A 16,406-nucleotide genomic window follows, 5' to 3' on the forward strand; every position below is an offset into this window, starting at 1 on the left:
TTCAGCCTGGAGAAGAGGAGACTGACAGGGTATCTCACTAATGCTTAAAAGTGTTTGAAAGGTGTCTGTCAAGAGGATGTGGAACATAAAAAGTTCCACTTAAGGAAAAACTATTTCACTGTTCAGATGAGGGAGCCCTGACACAGGCTGCCCAGGGAGGATGTGGAGTCCCAGATGTAGGTGACCAGATCTAGGTCTAGGTGACCAGATCTAGGTGGACCTGCTTTGATGGGAGGTTGGACGAGATGATCTTTAGAGGTCACTTCTAACCCCTACTGTTCTGTTATTTTGTGAAACAGGACACAAGTGGTCTATTTATGTTACGTTGGCTTTGTAGATCATGCCTGAAAAGAAGCCATCTGGTCAGAATTTCTTCTAATGTGTGCAAGATTTTATGTATCTCTTGTGTGTCTATTAGATAATCAGTATCTGTTTATATGTGGCAATCACACAAATGCGCTTTCTTATTGTAATCTACAGTTTATAGATTCTAAGATTAAAAATTGAAGCATTATAAAAATGAATATTAGTTCTGTTGTTATTGATACACAGTAGGTTTTCCCTAAATATTTTTTCCCTCTCCTCCTAAATAGGCAGAAGGCTACGTAATTGGAAGTTGCATCAAACATATTCCTATTGCAGGTAGAGATATTACTTACTTTATTCAACAGCTCCTACGAGAAAGGGAGGTGGGAATTCCTCCTGAACAATCTCTAGAGACAGCAAAAGCCATAAAGGTACACTTTATTTATCTCAAGAAATACATAATCAAAACTCTTTGAGCTAATTCTTTTGTCTTTAACAGGGTTAGCAGTGTCTCTTAAAAATGGAAATGTATGCAGTGTATTGTAATTACGCAAGCTTCTGGTGATTTATCCAATCAAGTGTGGGGGAAGGGGAAGGAGGAAGAAAATCTTTATGCTAGACTGTTAGGAGGGTTCTGCTGATTAAATCAGCGTTTCAAGCTTTAGATTTGTTTAGAATTTGCTTTTTATTTTAATAAGAAGTAAATGTATATAATTTCAGTAAGCTGATTGTGTGGGTTTGATCTTGCAGTAAAAGCTTGCCCTTTAAATTCTCGGTATAGTCACAGACCTAATGGCTGTGATGTTTTTAATTGTGACACACACTAATCTGGATGAGTCAGCATGCAGTCCTATTGAAACAAATAGGCTGTGTGCCTTGTCCTGTAAGGTTGAGCCTTCACTACTCATTTGGCTGAGAACATCTGTTGAATAGCCCCCATCTGGAAGAGTGCTCACGTATTTTTGTGTTCTGATTGTGTTGTACTTTAATTCAACGATGGGATAATTATTTTTGGCAACTTTTCAATGCATACTATTTCTTAACAGGAGAAATACTGTTACATTTGTCCTGACATAGTGAAAGAATTTGCCAAGTACGATGGAGATCCTCGGAAATGGATCAAACAGTACACTGGCATCAATGCCATCAACAAAACCAAGTTTGTTATAGATGTCGGTTATGAAAGGTTCCTTGGACCTGAAATTTTCTTTCATCCCGAGGTAAGAATAGGGAATAGCAGTAAGAAGTTACAGAAACTTTACTGTATGAGTGAAGGAAGGGGGGGGGGGGGGGGCGGGGAGGGAGGTTGTGTCATTTTTGGTGCCAGTGCGCCATCACGTGGCAGTAAGGTATCAGTTGGGCTGCTGACTGCCAGCCGTGTATGGTATCAGGTAACTTAAACACAGAAAAAAGTTAGCACAATGGGTAATTATTTCTCTAATATCCCTTGTAACATATAAAACATTTATCAAAAACATTCTTATTAAAAGGCAGTCTAGAATGAAGGGGAAATTGGTTTTGAGCTTACAGATTTTATATAATATTTTCCTTATTTCTTTCAGCATTGATTTAAACCAGTATGCCTTTGCACTGTGTATTTGATTGTTGCCCACCCCTTTGGGCACTACTCTGCATGGTAGCATTGCATTGCTAGTATGCTAAATCTTGGACGCTGACTTTTGATAGTGAGTCAATTTGTAAAGCATGGATGCTAAATTTGTCCTTTGTGGACGAGTGGAAATCTCTGAAAATCGATTGAAATCTGTGTTGATGTGGTCATAAGTAAAATGCACAGTTCTGGGAAACGTTGCAATACCTAGTCTGTCTCTTTTTTTTTGTTTGTTTTGGTAGCTCAATTTGAGTGAACGTCAAGATATTGTGGGAGTGGAAAGAGTCGAATTTTAAGATGTTACAGCACAGCAGAAAAGGTCCTTTCCATTCCTGCAGACTCTGACTTTATTGCAGGCACCCATAACGTGTAACACTTTTAAAAGATTTAATCGAGATCCGCATTAACACTGGTGAACTTTCCCTTTGTGCACCCTTCTCCTACCGGAAGAATATTACTAAACCTCATTCTCTCACCCTTTGTCTAAATTCCAGCCTTAATCTCTTTGTGGTCTGTTTATAGCCATCTGATCTTGTGCCAACATTAAACCTTTGGGCTAAATAGTTTGTCCTCCCTGCTGTGTACCCATGTGATCTTACAGAGGGGCATTCAGTCCCATGTCAGACATCATTTTAATAGCTGCTCTTTTCATAGTCCCTTCAAAGACTTTTCACAACAGGATAAAGGACTAATTTCCATTTTCTTCATTTCATGACTCTGTCTTGAAAAAAAAGCCAAACCTCACTTTCTAGACAAGAAAAAACACACTAGATGATACATACTGCATCCAAAGAGAATTTCTTGCTGGACTTCATTAACTTCTCACTTCAAAGGGTATTGAGTTAGCTAGGTAAAAGCTGCCTTTGCTAAAGCTGTCTTGTAATGTTTCCCTATTTTCAGTTTAAAAATTTGTTCTGAAGCCTTTAACACTCTTGAGGTCAGGCTTTGAAGTTTATGGTTATCCAGATTATTTCTCCACTTTTAAAATCAGGTATTTTACTTGCTGGTCTCCAACCATGTGATATTTGCTATCAGACTGCAATCTCACATGCCAGTTCTCTTGTCTTCATTCTGGGAGTATGTTATATTTGGCTTTGGATGCCATAACTCATTTATACTTATTCCTTTTGACCTGCTGTTTTATCCGTGTCTTTGTAGAAAACTCAGGAGTCACCATCATTCAGATGAAAACCCTGTATGAAGCATTACTGTGCCTTTCTTCTCTTTGAATATATGTGGTTTCATGTTTTAGCTTCTGGCATGATTAATTCTTAACTACAGAAATTTAGATTGAATTCTTGGGGATTTTTCTTACCATTCTTCTGGCTTCTGATCTCCAAACCAGCTTCCTTTGCCTTTAGTTCAATTCCTCTGCTATTCATCCAGTTAGAGACTTCATCTGATTGAGGATGCAAATCCCAAATAGTTTCTACACCTTTGGTAAAGCTTTAGATTTATGTAAGTAAAAATATATTTTTGTGTATTGAGAATTTATTGAGTTTGCCAAAGTTTAATCTCTGAAATGGCAAAACCTGAACTATGAACTGTTCTTTGTTTTAAAAGCTTTAAAGTTCTAAGTGGAGAATTGCCACTAGTCGCAGAATGTTTTGTAGCATTAGTAACTGTGCCTCTAGTGTTTAGAAATGCAGTTACTGTTACTAACACTGTATTGATGTTTTCATTGATGGGGACTTCCTCTCAAGGCCTTATAGTATTTATGCCTGTTTGAATGTGGGAGATTTTGTGTCCTTGGAAAAAGAATGTGACCTCTTTTTGGTGGGAATTTCATATCAATATTTTAGAAAGGTTGACAAGTTTTGACTTTACTTAAGAAGACCACCATGCACGATAGCAGTATGTTTAATATTGCAGGAGAACTCATGCTCATGTAGTAGTAATGCATGAATTGTAAACAGTGAATTTCTGACCAAGGAAGAGAATATGAATTTCTTAGCAGAGAACAGAGTTCTCTTGTACAGAAGTGGGTTTGTTAAAAGTGCTGAGCAGGAGTAATACTGACTGTGACTCCCACCTGCCCCCTTTAAAAGAGCTATTACACAAATTTCTCTACAGTTTCACTTATGCCTTTTTGAGATGAAAAACCTAATGCCTGTTCTGTTTCATTTCAGTTTGCTAATCCTGATTTTATGGAATCCATTTCGGATGTAGTTGATGAGGTTATACAGAACTGTCCCATTGATGTCAGGCGTCCGTTATATAAGGTATGGTCTTTCTCTTGTAAGATTGATTTATTTGAAGACTAAATATCCACATAGTTATGAAGCAGAAATGCAGCTACCACTTCCCCCAATGTAAGAAATGTAAACTTTGAATAGAAATAAAGTTCAATTCAAACCTAAGTGCCACTTCTGAATGAATACTTCTTGGTATTTGCTGCTTTTTATTTTTTGAAGAAGGGCTATCTGTAACAGTGGTATGATACAGAGGTAAGTGCTGTCCCTTAGGAACTGAGGCAGAAGGATCTTATTGGTGTCTTGACATTTGTAATGTAAATTCTTGTTAGTGAAGGTCTGACTTTTGCCTGTTTTAAGGGTTATGTCATTGTCTTACCTGGCTCACTCTTCTCTGCTCCCCGCTGTTAAGGAAAGGTTTCAAATAAATCTTTTTTTCATAGTCTCAACTTGTGTCTGTCCACTGTCTACACTTTTAGCCAGATATTGAAACCAGTACTAAGTATGTGAAGACTTAAAAATCTTTTAGGAGGCAATAAGTAGTTCTGCTTAAACATACCCAGGATGTAGTGCAGAGAGTACTTTGCAGTCACTGATTCCTTAAGAATTGAAAAGGAAGGTGTGGTGAGCCGTGTCTTGGCAGTGCATCTTACACTTTCTGATTGTTTTCTGCTTGTGCAGTAGCAGCGGTCTTTTGGAAATAACAGCATAAAGTAATAGCATGGGTTTGCTTACTCATGTAAAAGATGGCAGTTTTCCTCACCTGTTAGAATGAGCATTAAGTTCCAACTAGGTTGTATCCCAAGGTAATTAACTATTGAAATTTTGCAGTCTGCTTTATTTGTCTAGTAAACATACTCTGTAATCTACAATGAAACATTGTGCTTCAGAGCAAATCTGTGGAGCAGATTATAATGGGAAATTAGACCTAACAGACTCACAGGTTAAGTGAATTTTGCAGATGTCTTCAGTGGCTTCAAGCTTAGGTATTGTTCAGAACATTTTAGGAAACTCTTTCTGCTTAGAGTCTATGCTTTTTACCTGAAAGACCAAAGTTTCTGCAGAGCAATAGCTTCACTGCTTGGTAGGTTAGGAATTAATACTGACTTCCAAAAATGGTATTTAAAAATTGAGTTTAAAGTACTCTTTCCTTATCCTAATCAGCAGGCAAATAACTTTCTCTCAGCTTGTCTGTGATCGAGGTTTTGTTTTTTATTTTCTGCCTTTCGTTATACTTGCTCAGTCATAAAAATGTTACACAATTACCTACTGAATGCTATGATAGATGTCAGAGGTTATTCATGGTATAGTTGCTATCTTCTTTAAGCAAGATCCCTGCAAAGGGACAACCATCTCTGTTTTCATTGCTTAAAACAGTGTACAGGTGCAGAAATCCATTCATACTTTCTCTTAGTTTCTGTGGTTTATCAATTTCACTTGCCCACAGTCCTGCCAAGGGCCTGTGCTTTGAAGCTGGGTTTCCATCAAATGTGTTTAGATTCTTCCTCAGTAAGTGTGTGGAGAATACCTGCAAGCACCCTTCTTGCAGATTATGCATGGTTGTCGTGGTTTTTCCTAGACGGCAGTGAAGCACCAGAACAGTCTCTTGCTCACTGTCCTCATCCACTCCCACCCTTGTTAGGATGGCAGAGGCCCCAGTGAAATGGGAGCAAAAATATAACCAAGGTTGTTGTGGATTGAGATAAGGGCAGGGAGGGCTCGCTGCCAATTACAGTTCTGGGCAAAACAATCTACTGCTGGACTTAGAGAGGAAAGTAAGGAAAGCTTATTCTACTGCTTACAAGAAACAGAACAACAAAAGGCAAAACCAGGGCAGGATGATGAGAAAATTACAACCAGTACTTTAAGATCTCCCTCCCCCATCCCTCCTTTCTTCCCAGGCCCAGCACACTGCTCCTGATATCTCTACCTCCTCCCCCCATCAGTGGCTCGGGGGGCGGGGCAGGGAGTGGGGGATGTGGTCAGTCACAGATGGGCTCTGCTGCTTCTCTCTTCTCAGAGGAGGATGACTCCTAACATTATTCCCGTGCTCTGATACGAGGTCCCTCCCATGGGACACAGTCCTTGACAAACTTCTCTGGTGTGGGTTCTTCCCCACAGTTAAACCTTCTGTGAATATGATGTCCCTCACATGGGACACAGCCTCCTCTGGCCATAGTCGCTGCCCCTGGCACAGGGTCTTTAACGAAGTGCAAACAAATCTCAGCTTCACCAGTCCTCTCTGCAGGATGCAGGGGAGTCTCTGCTGCAGCATACTTCCTCCTCTCTTCCCTCACTGGCCTTGGGGTCGGCGTGGTCGCTTCTCTCTCTCCTCCAACTCCTTGCACCACCACCAGCCAGAAAAGAAGGCAGAAAAGCACAAGAAGGAACAGGAAGAACCCTCCTCTTCCATCTTCTTCTTAAAAAGCGATTGTGGAGGGTGCCTCATTGTCTCAGCCCTGAAAGTGGGTTTGACTCAGAGCTGGGGAGAGTTTCGAGCAACTTCTTACAGGAGCCATCTTTACAACCCCTTCCCCATTACCAGAAACAGCTCCACACAAAACCATGACAGTGGTATGTAGCCTTTGAAGCATTGTTTCACAACCCATCTTTTGATGTTCTATTGTATTTATCTTTCTTAGTTTCATTGCCAGTATCCCTGTTTCCCAGTCTGGTCAACATCACAGAATCACCAGTTATCTTACCTTATGTTGATGCTTAGATGGACAGGACCTTCCTAAGACTGACTTCTTCACGCTCTAGCTGTTCAATACCAAGCACAAACATTCTTTAATATATGGTGAGTTGTGTAATGGTTGCCAGGAATACACCCTTTTAATTCACATGATTACACTATTTTAATGTGATTGCTATTGACTGATATTCTTGTTCTGCGTTTGTGTCTCAAACGCAAGAATTGAGAGTTCTGGAATCCTTGGGATGAGCTGATTTCTGCTAAAATGGAAGAGAATTTACAGCAAGAGAGCTTGTGTTGAAATTTGAAGAAAGAAAGTGGATTTATTATTATTTTGTAAACAAAGACAAATCTTCAGAAAGCAGAATGAAATTTGGAGTGCTTAGGTGAAATGATAGAGGAGTAATTTTGGATCTTGCCACATAGCTGAAATAATCTGGCATCCTTGCTGTGCTGGTCATTTGTGTGTGTTAAATTCCATCGAAAGACGATCCACTCTGCATGCAGCTCTAAATGTGATTGTGGTTTTTTTGGTGCTCAGTGAGGCATTGCATCACCCTTGGCATTACAGAATCACAGAATGGTGACCTCTAGAGATCATCCAGTCCAACTTCCCTGCTAAAGCAGGTTCACCTAGATCAGAGGACACAGGAACACGTCCAAGTGGGTTTGGAAACCTCCAGAGAAGGAAACTCCATACCTTCCCTGGGCAGCCTGTGCCAGGACTTCTCATTCTCACAGCAAAGAATTCTCTCCGTACGTTCAGTGGATCTTCTTGTGTTCCAGCTTGTGTCCATTACCCCTTGTTCTGTCACTGTGCACTACAGAAAAAAGACTGGTCTCATCCTCTTGACACTCACCCTTCAGGTATTTATAAGTGTTGAGAAGGTCCACCCATAATCTTTGCATTCTTTGGGAAGAATGATGTCTGGTCTTTAGCTTGCTTTATTCCTAAAATACTCTTCCAAAAGCTTTCCTTATATTTATAAAAATATATGGTGTAACTGATATCACTGAATTGAAGAGAAATTAGAGGGAGAGAGCAATAGTGTGATGGGGACTATTGTCCATAGAGAAACATGGTCTTTTCCCCAGCTTTCAGGTTGCTGTGGACATACCACTAAGCACAGTGTAATTGATGCACGCCCATCTTGTATCAATGTGAAACATGTACTCTGTGGTACAGCCACAATATGGATGTTTTCAACACTAGTTACTAATTAAATAAAACTCTTTTCAAGCTGGAAATGCTGTGAAATTTATTCTAAGTTTTGTCACTTAGGGCATGAGTTCTAGCACTAGGTGTCAAGAAGGAGTATCTGAATTTAAGTCACTTGGTGAATATAGTTTGTTAAAGCTTTCAAGGTTGGCAGAGGACTTTGAGAGGTTCTAAAAACTGCTTGATAGTCTAATAATTGATATTTTTTTTTTGTTGCTAACAGGTTCAGAAACCATCACTCTTACTCCACAATCTACATCATCTGCCTTTTTTCCCATCCAGAGTCTCTCTCCACATACTCCAGAGTTTAAATCATAATAGAAGATGAGAACAGCATTGACAGTTGTGAGCCTTATCCCAATAGAAGGGATGTAAGTGTAGGGTCATCGTCACAACAATTGATTCCTTTAAACTTTGCTCTGTTTTTGGCACAAATGTAGGGATGAAAGAGTTTAAGCTAAGTGAAGTGATGTCTGAAACCAGGTAAATTGTGTAAGAAATCTCTCTGAAAGATCCTAGCCAAGCATGTTTAAATATTCATGATTCAAATCATGACAGATCAAGTTGTAACAGCCTTGACCTCAAACTTTTAATCTGAACTTCTCGTGCTGAAAACACTGCATGAAGTGGGAATGGTAGTGTATTGGCAAGTGTGGTGTTTTATTGTAGATAAATCACACAGGTTATCAGTGGAAATACAGGTGGATGGAAACAGGATTTTAATGATATTGTCTCTTGTCCTTAGAGAAAAAGTTTTAGCTGCATGTGCAGCTGTTGTGGACAAGGGCGAACTTGAGCTTGCTGATGTAGTTAAGATTTGGACTAGACTTTGATGCATCAGCTCTCGAGAGATTAAACTCTTGACTTCCTAGCTCATAAGGAATGGTCCTGAAAGCCTGGAGAGCTAAAGGCATGGCGAACACCCTGCTAACATCACTTGTAACTTGAATTGCTGGTCAACAGTTAGTGAAGGCAGCTTCAGCTGCGCTGCGTGGTGTGTAGGTGGCGCTGGCAGACTGCTCTGCAGGTCCGGCTGGGCACTGCCAGCTGCAGGGAGGAACAGGCTGCCAGAGTGCCCAGCCTGTTTGCTCTGTCAACCCCCATCTTACACGTCCTCTCTGAAATTGTAGATAACCTCAAGGAAAAGATTGGATAGGGTTCAACTGACTTCTGCTTACCTGTGCCTCAGCAAAATGCCAACATTTGCTGTTAATTACTAAGTGCAGAGTGAGGAGGCTCTGTGGGTGAGGTAAGGCTGGAGAGATATGCATCCTGTTGGCACTGAGGGAAAGGAAAGGTATTCCTGCTACCTCAAGTAGAAGCCCCAAGTGGTTAACACTGTTAGTGTAGCACAGGAGTACTGATGAGATGCCCTGTGTATTCCTGTCACAGCTATAAATGGATAACATTACCAGTGTGTGTTGGCTGGTTTAACAGTACCTCAATAGATCTGCAATATTTTGTGCTTATTTTTGTGTCCAAGTGCAAACATATTTCTGCTGAACAGCACAACTGTAAGTCATGCTGAAATCTTTTGTTATTACTCAAACTGTTAAATGAACACTGTAAATCATGGTTTTTAAGAAGAAATTTTCTCCATCATTCAGTGTCAAACTTTTTTTAAAAAGTTAGTATTTCGTACAGTACATTTACTTCTTTGTAATATATCTGTTGTTTGCTACGTATAGTATTTCTACTTATATTTTCCATACACTATTGGCAAGTATTGCCCTGTTGTAACTAAATTAGCAGATGTCTGTTGCATCATTGATTCACTTGCTCATGAAATGCTTGGCTTCTGCTTGTGAACCTTCCAATTTTTTCCCCCTACATATTTTTGTTACATCTCATTACATGTCTCTGATGTGATTGTGTCACGTTAAACAACTTTAATTTAGGCTATCATTTGGAAGGAAAAGAAACTGGAATGTGTTGTTGAAGTTTATATTTACCAGAAAAGCAGTGAATGCTTTGTGGTTTGATGCTGCAAAATCTGAAGTGCCCAGCTGAGTGTGTACTTACACTGTGTTACAAGGTGCAATGTAAAGACACACAAACCAGCTCAGCACCTTGTGTTTGGTAGTACTGAGTTCTGACAGAGCTAATTTAGCTTCTTGGAATTTTTGTGTCAACTTTTATTTGGAGATTTCTGTTACAGTGGCTGGGTTGTTTTGTCAGGTAGCTGCACATCTCTGCAGCATTACACTGTACAGACATAATACCAGAAACAATATGGAGAGAAAGTCAATATGCCAGAGTTCATAGGAGATGTGAAGAGTATAGATGAGAAGTGAAAAATTTCTGCTCAGCCCTCTGACATGATTGGTGCTGACCCATCTTGGTTTCCGTCCAGAAATGGCCTACTTTCATTACTTCTTGAGGATAACTTTTTCAAGTGTGTGAAAGAAATTCATTCCTCCCTTCTAAAGGAATATGTTCTTTTGAAACAAATTTTCAGCCAGCTAGCCAAGTAAAAATCAGCTAGAGCTTCTTTCTATCAGATGGTATGATCAGTGTTAGCTGTGAAATCTGTGGTCTGCTTAGAGCTGTTAAATCAGCCAAAGTGTGTTTAAGCAGGGGAAGATTGGATGTTTTGTTTGTAAAAATCAGCTGGAAACAGATATTTAAATCCTAACTTCTTTGATGATGTCTTTTTTTCTGGGACGCCGGAGAATTCCTAGGCAAGCTGAAAACTCAAATATCACTAATAAGCTTTTTCTACAGATGTGTTTAGTTACTGGAACTGCTGTGTTGTGTTACACTCAGTTATTCGAGAGAAGGTAGTTGCTGTGGAGGAGTGTTTTCTTGGGTATTGGGACTTGTAGCTTTGGGGTCTTTTTTTGTTCTGATCACCTTGTCCTACCTTTATTGGGTCCTTAGTAAGCAGTGAGTGTGTTTTTTTTTGCTTTTTTTTTTTTTAGAGGAGTAGGGGCTGGTATGGATTCTGCTTTCATGTGAGTGAAGACTACCTGACTTCTGCCACCCTTGCAGAAGACTGACCTGCTGAGTTGTGATAACTTACTGAAGCCCTTATGTGACCAGTCTTCTACTGAAGAGTTAGCACAGATTTGGCCTAGTGCTGACAAGGAGTGCAGGGACCAGGGGAGCTGTAACTGTATAATTAACCATCTGTTGTGGTTTAACCCCAGCCAGCAACTAAGCACTATGCAGCTGATAGCTCAGCACTCCCCCTCCAATGGGATGGGGAAAAAAGTAAAGCTTGTGGATGAAGATAAAACATTTTAGTTATTAAAACTAAAATTAAATAAACCATAAAAGTTACAATAATAATATGTAATAATAGTAGTTGTAATGCAAAGAAATATAAGAGAGAAATAAAAGCCAAGGAAAACTGAAAAACAGAAACAAGTGATGCTCAATGCAGTTGCTCACCACCTGCTGACAGATGCCTGAGCAGCAATCTGCTCCTCCTGGCCAGCTCTTCCCAGTTTCTATACTGGGCATGATGTCCTATAGTATGGGGGTAGCCCTTTGCCTAGTTTGGGTCAGCTGTCCTGGCCATGCTTCTTGCTGGCTTCTTGTGCACCCTCAGTCTGCTCCCTGGCAGGGCAGGGTGAGGGGCAGAAAAGGCCTTAACATTGTGCAAGCACTGCCCAGCCATAACCAAAACATTCCTGTGTTATCAACATTCTTTTCAGCATAAGCCCAAAACATAGCCCTATGCCAACTACTAGAAAGAAAATGAATTCTGCCCCAGCTGAAACCAGGACAGCATCTTGTAATAGCAGTTGGTGTCATCTAGTTATTTGTACCCAAAATTCTGCTTGGCCTGGCTTGTCCACAAATGTGGCAATGAGATAACTTGCCTTTTCAACAAGGATGTCCTAGTGCTTCTGTTCTCCTTGACCAGTAATATTGTTGAACTTATTTCAGTGTAGTGAAAGAATAACCATAATCTGAGGAAGGTGTAATCACAGAATCTTAAGGGTTGGAAGGGACCACGAAAGATCATCCAGTCCAACCCCCCTGCCAGAGCAGGACCACCTAGAGTAGGTCACACATAATCTCTTAGTTTCTAACCCTGGAATGATGAAAGATCCTCTCAGTGTTGCTGCTACCTCTAGTTACATGGTTTGGTCTCAGATTAGTCAATTATTCTCAGGTGGATTTTGAAATCTGTTTTCAGTGGTAGTATTGTCCACTTCATGGAGTATAGATGAAGTTTAATTTGCTTTGAATAGATTTACTGCTTTCACTGTCTTCGCCAGCTTCATTATCTCCAGGTAATATTTTCTGATGGCATCTTTTTAATTGCTATTTCATCACTCTGGTTGGTGATTGTCTTTTTTTTTTTACCTCATTAACAATTTTCTGTTCCCATGTGGAGTGCGTGACCACTTTGAGTCAGGGAAGAGATGTACATATTCTTGTATATGGTGGGAGGAGGGGGAATCTCCCTCCTACTTCAATTTTAGGAACATTTGTGGTTTTTGGTTCCTGCTTATACCTATGGATCCTTTCCTCTTCTCTGTCCTCTTGGTAAATGTTTCAGTAATGTTATAGGGATGTGTGCTGTTCTTGTAAGTACATCTGCCTTGTTATGCACTCTTTTGTACTGCAGATAATCTGAGGCTGTGAAGAAAGGAGCTTTTCTTAATGATTTTCATCATATGCAGTCATTTGTTCATGAAAAGTAGAATAAAACATCTTTCTTCTCACTTTACAAGTTAGGAACAAGATTTTCCTTGATGTGGCTTAAAATCCAAGCCGTTACTTCTGCACCCTGCAAGCGTGAACACTTATTATGCATGTCTTAGACTTTTCAGATTTGTTAGCAGGCTTTCTGACTGGAAACAGTGGTTCAGGAATTCTTTCCTTACGTGCCCAGTCTTGGTCTGCAGGGTCCAAAACTATTACTGAGAGATAAGCCTTGGACACGTCTTTAACGAACTCTTGGTCTCAGTTGAATTCTGTGTGCACATGTGTCTAGGCACGTAAGTAGTTTTCTGGCACATTGGCTTGCAGTTGCAGCAGTAGGCAATGGCATACCTGCAGTTTTGTCAGAGTTTATCTGAATATGTAATGGATGTTTGCTGCCACCAATGTTATATTCCTGTTTTAAATTCACCCCCCCCCCCCCCCCACCTTGTAATAACTTCTTCATCAGTCTGTGATGTTCCAAGAATCCAAGTACAAATTCAGGCTAAGAAGTAATACCAGTCAAGCAGATTTAAGAAAAGTGAAAAGATATTGTATCTTTGTCTGTATTACAGCCCTCTTTGGAGATGTGGTACCTTTCTGAAGAGTCATTGGACTTGCTGGTTGCTATGTTTAGAAGTTTAACCTTAAAAAAATGAAATTAAGTTCTAGATAACTTTACATCTTTTGGAAAGATACTAACAGCAATATGATAAGGCTGGAGCCTTAGCTGCAATTAGGGCTAAAATTACTTACTATGAACGTCCCTGGGAAGCTTCTTGATGTAGTGTCTCATTTCTGCTCCTCTGCACGTGTAGAGTAGCAGACCACCATTTTTAATGGAGTCTTTCTCTTCTGTAATATCATACTCTACATAAAACTCTTCTTACTCTCCCCTTTAAAGAAAGTAGAGGACCATGGACTGCTTTTGGAAGCTGAGCAACGCTTAAGGTATTCTCTGTAGCTTGTCAGCTTCCTAATGATGTTAAGATTCAAATAATCACCTCTGCAGTGCTAGCTTTTGGGAAGCTTGCTTGAACGTGGATTTAAAGAACATGTCTTTAATTTCTACACAGAATGTGGTCCTCTCAGGAGGATCCACGATGTTCAGGGACTTTGGACGACGACTGCAAAGGGATTTGAAGAGAGTAGTGGATGCGAGATTGCGACTCAGCGAGGAGCTCAGTGGTGGTCGGATAAAAGTAAGTGTTTCAAGTGCATTAATTCCATGAGTACTGAAAGAAAAAAAAAGTTCAAAGTTTTTACCTCACTAGTGAAAAGTGAATAGTGTAAAATGAGTAGTATATATGTATATGTAGGTAAACATGTTGGTAGCCTTGCAACGTATGACAGGACTTTACAGGAATCTTAAAGTTGGTGTGCGGAGTTTCTAAGGACAGTGCTGGTTTCTCTTCTAGGAGATTTGTAGTAGGCAAGAGAGATTTAACTCTTATGTCCTTAGGCATACCAGTCATGAAGACTTTTATGACTTGGTCTCCTAGGGATCGTGGCAGACAAATGAGACAGTGATGTGAATGGAGGGATGGAAATGTCTGGCTCTGGATGTTTTCAGTTTGTAAGGATCTTGACAGAAAATGTAAACAAATTAAACAGAAACTGTTATTTTTTAGCCCAAACCAGTTGAAGTTCAAGTGATAACACACCATATGCAACGTTACGCAGTTTGGTTTGGCGGTTCCATGCTGGCTTCAACAGTAAGTCTTTATAAAAATTGTTCATATATTTTTTTTTTAACTGCATGTTGTCTGGCTATATTTGGTCTGAGTACTAAGTTGAAAACTTTTTCATTGTGACAGCCTAAGCTGTGTCACATTCAGGAATCCTTACCCAACTTGTAGCTCAGTAAAATGTGTACAGGGAGATTTGCTTGAGTAAAGATATTAGGATTTGATGTAATTCTGAAGTAGTTTTTATATGACAGTTGCAATATAGTCGCTTTATTCTTGAAGTGACCACTAGAGATAAGTTAGGACTTCAGGAATATAGGATCCAAATCAATGGCATTAAATGCAAGTGAGAAAAAAGACAGGGGGAAAATGGAGCAATTCCTGTCTCCAAAGTGAGATTTCTTATTGCAGTGTTTAAAAGCAGTCTTCTATCTAGACAAGCTTTCCTTGATTACTTGTATTCATACCCTAACATTTAAAAAATGTAATACCACCACATAAAGCTTCAGTCTACAAAAATGCTAAGACATTATTTTGTTTGACAGTTTTTTTCCACTTGCTATGTTCTTATGCTTTTGAGGGGATTTGTTTTATATTTTTGTAGCCAGAGTTTTTCCAAGTATGTCACACCAAGAAAGACTATGAAGAGTATGGCCCCAGTATTTGTCGTCATAATCCTGTTTTTGGAGTCATGTCATAATGCTCATCTAATGGGAACAAGATCTCTGATATCATGCTGGTGAAGAAACTCACAAAGGCAGAGGAAAGCAGCAGATACTGTAAATACTGAAGCAAGATGTGGTTAACTCTTGGAAACATTTGGATCACCACCGTGCACTAAAGTACAACTTACAGTCCCAAGTCATTTCAGTAAAAGCCATTTCTCTGCTGACTACTTTAAAGCCTATCCTTCCTTCTTCCTAAATGTGAGGTAATTGAAAGTAGGTAAGTCTTGATTTAGGACATTGTGCAAATACTACTGAAACTGAATCTAGAAGAGTAAGGCAGTGTTGTACTGTGTGTGGAAAGATTGAAACCTTTCCCACTTGTGCCCTGATTTTGCAATCAAATCTTTATCAATGGAGCATGACATACCACATTGCCTTCAGGGGAGTTGGAATGGATGCAGGTGCCTGCCCCAAAGGATTCGATTGCAGGATTGGGACTGTACTTTGTAAATGTAGGGTTTTCATATAATTTTGTATTTTATGATATTGGTAGGGTGAATTGATGACCTGGTTCTGAGCACGAACAGCTGTCAGTGTCATGGAGTGATGTGACGCATTTCCAGGTGTGAGGCATGTATTGGAGTTGTGCTGGTAATTTTTTGGGCAAAAGAGAACAAAAAAAGCCATGTATGCTAGAAATGGATTTGTTCGTGCTTGAATGACACAAGCTAAGTGATTTTCAGTATTGTATGAAGTTTATTACAGCCATTGTTACTTTGTTTTGAATTTTCTGAAACTGTTTTATAGAAGATGATGTTTTGTTTTGATGTTGGTGAGTGGTGGGTGACACATGGGCCTTGCACCAGTGAAATAAAAGCTGGTAACATCTTTATGAATGTTTGTTGTAGTCCTGATTTACATACTCTTCTACTTTATCTCACAAGATTAGCTTTCCATTTAGATGTCAATGTACATGGAATCATGTTAACATTGAAGCTACTGTGAAAGGAACCTATGGAAATTTCTGATCCAGGTTCATGCTCAATACAGGGTTCACTTCAAAGTCAGACTTGGTTGCTTAGGGCCATTCTGTGAATGGAGATTCCTTAACATTTGAGAAACCTGTTCCAGGGCTTAGCTGCCCTACTATAGGATATATGTTATGGACACAGTGTTTGTTCTTCTATGGTTTAAATCTAAATAGAGTAGAAAATCCTGCTTATTGTGTCTGTGCTGATACTTACCTGGTCTCTGTCAGCAGAGGTTTTGTAACAGTTTGTGTAGTCCAGTGAGAATTTTGTAAAGCACATCAGTTTGGTTGTAACTGACATGAAGGGATTGAGACCAAGCAATTATTTTTTCAGCCTAAA

The 16,406-nt window shown here is 39.7% G+C and overlaps 1 protein-coding gene across 3 annotated transcripts in view; it reads left to right on the plus strand.

Annotated features, from left to right (window-relative positions):
* The window catches only part of ACTR3B (actin related protein 3B), a 28,515-nt gene extending 12,434 nt beyond the window's left edge, over positions 1–16,081 (plus strand). For all 3 annotated transcript variants that reach the window (XM_010200262.2, XM_061996549.1, XM_061996550.1), the window contains 6 exons: positions 594–737; positions 1,353–1,526; positions 4,045–4,137; positions 13,757–13,882; positions 14,312–14,395; positions 14,973–16,081. In XM_010200262.2, the coding sequence (XP_010198564.2) occupies positions 594–737; positions 1,353–1,526; positions 4,045–4,137; positions 13,757–13,882; positions 14,312–14,395; positions 14,973–15,068 (717 nt within the window). In that variant the 3' untranslated portion in view covers positions 15,069–16,081. The remainder of the gene's footprint in view (positions 1–593; positions 738–1,352; positions 1,527–4,044; positions 4,138–13,756; positions 13,883–14,311; positions 14,396–14,972) is intronic.
* The last annotated feature ends 325 nt before the right edge of the window (positions 16,082–16,406 follow it).

The sequence above is a fragment of the Colius striatus genome, chromosome 5 (genome assembly GCF_028858725.1).
Source record: "Colius striatus isolate bColStr4 chromosome 5, bColStr4.1.hap1, whole genome shotgun sequence".
Classification (NCBI taxonomy): Eukaryota; Metazoa; Chordata; class Aves; order Coliiformes; family Coliidae; genus Colius; species Colius striatus.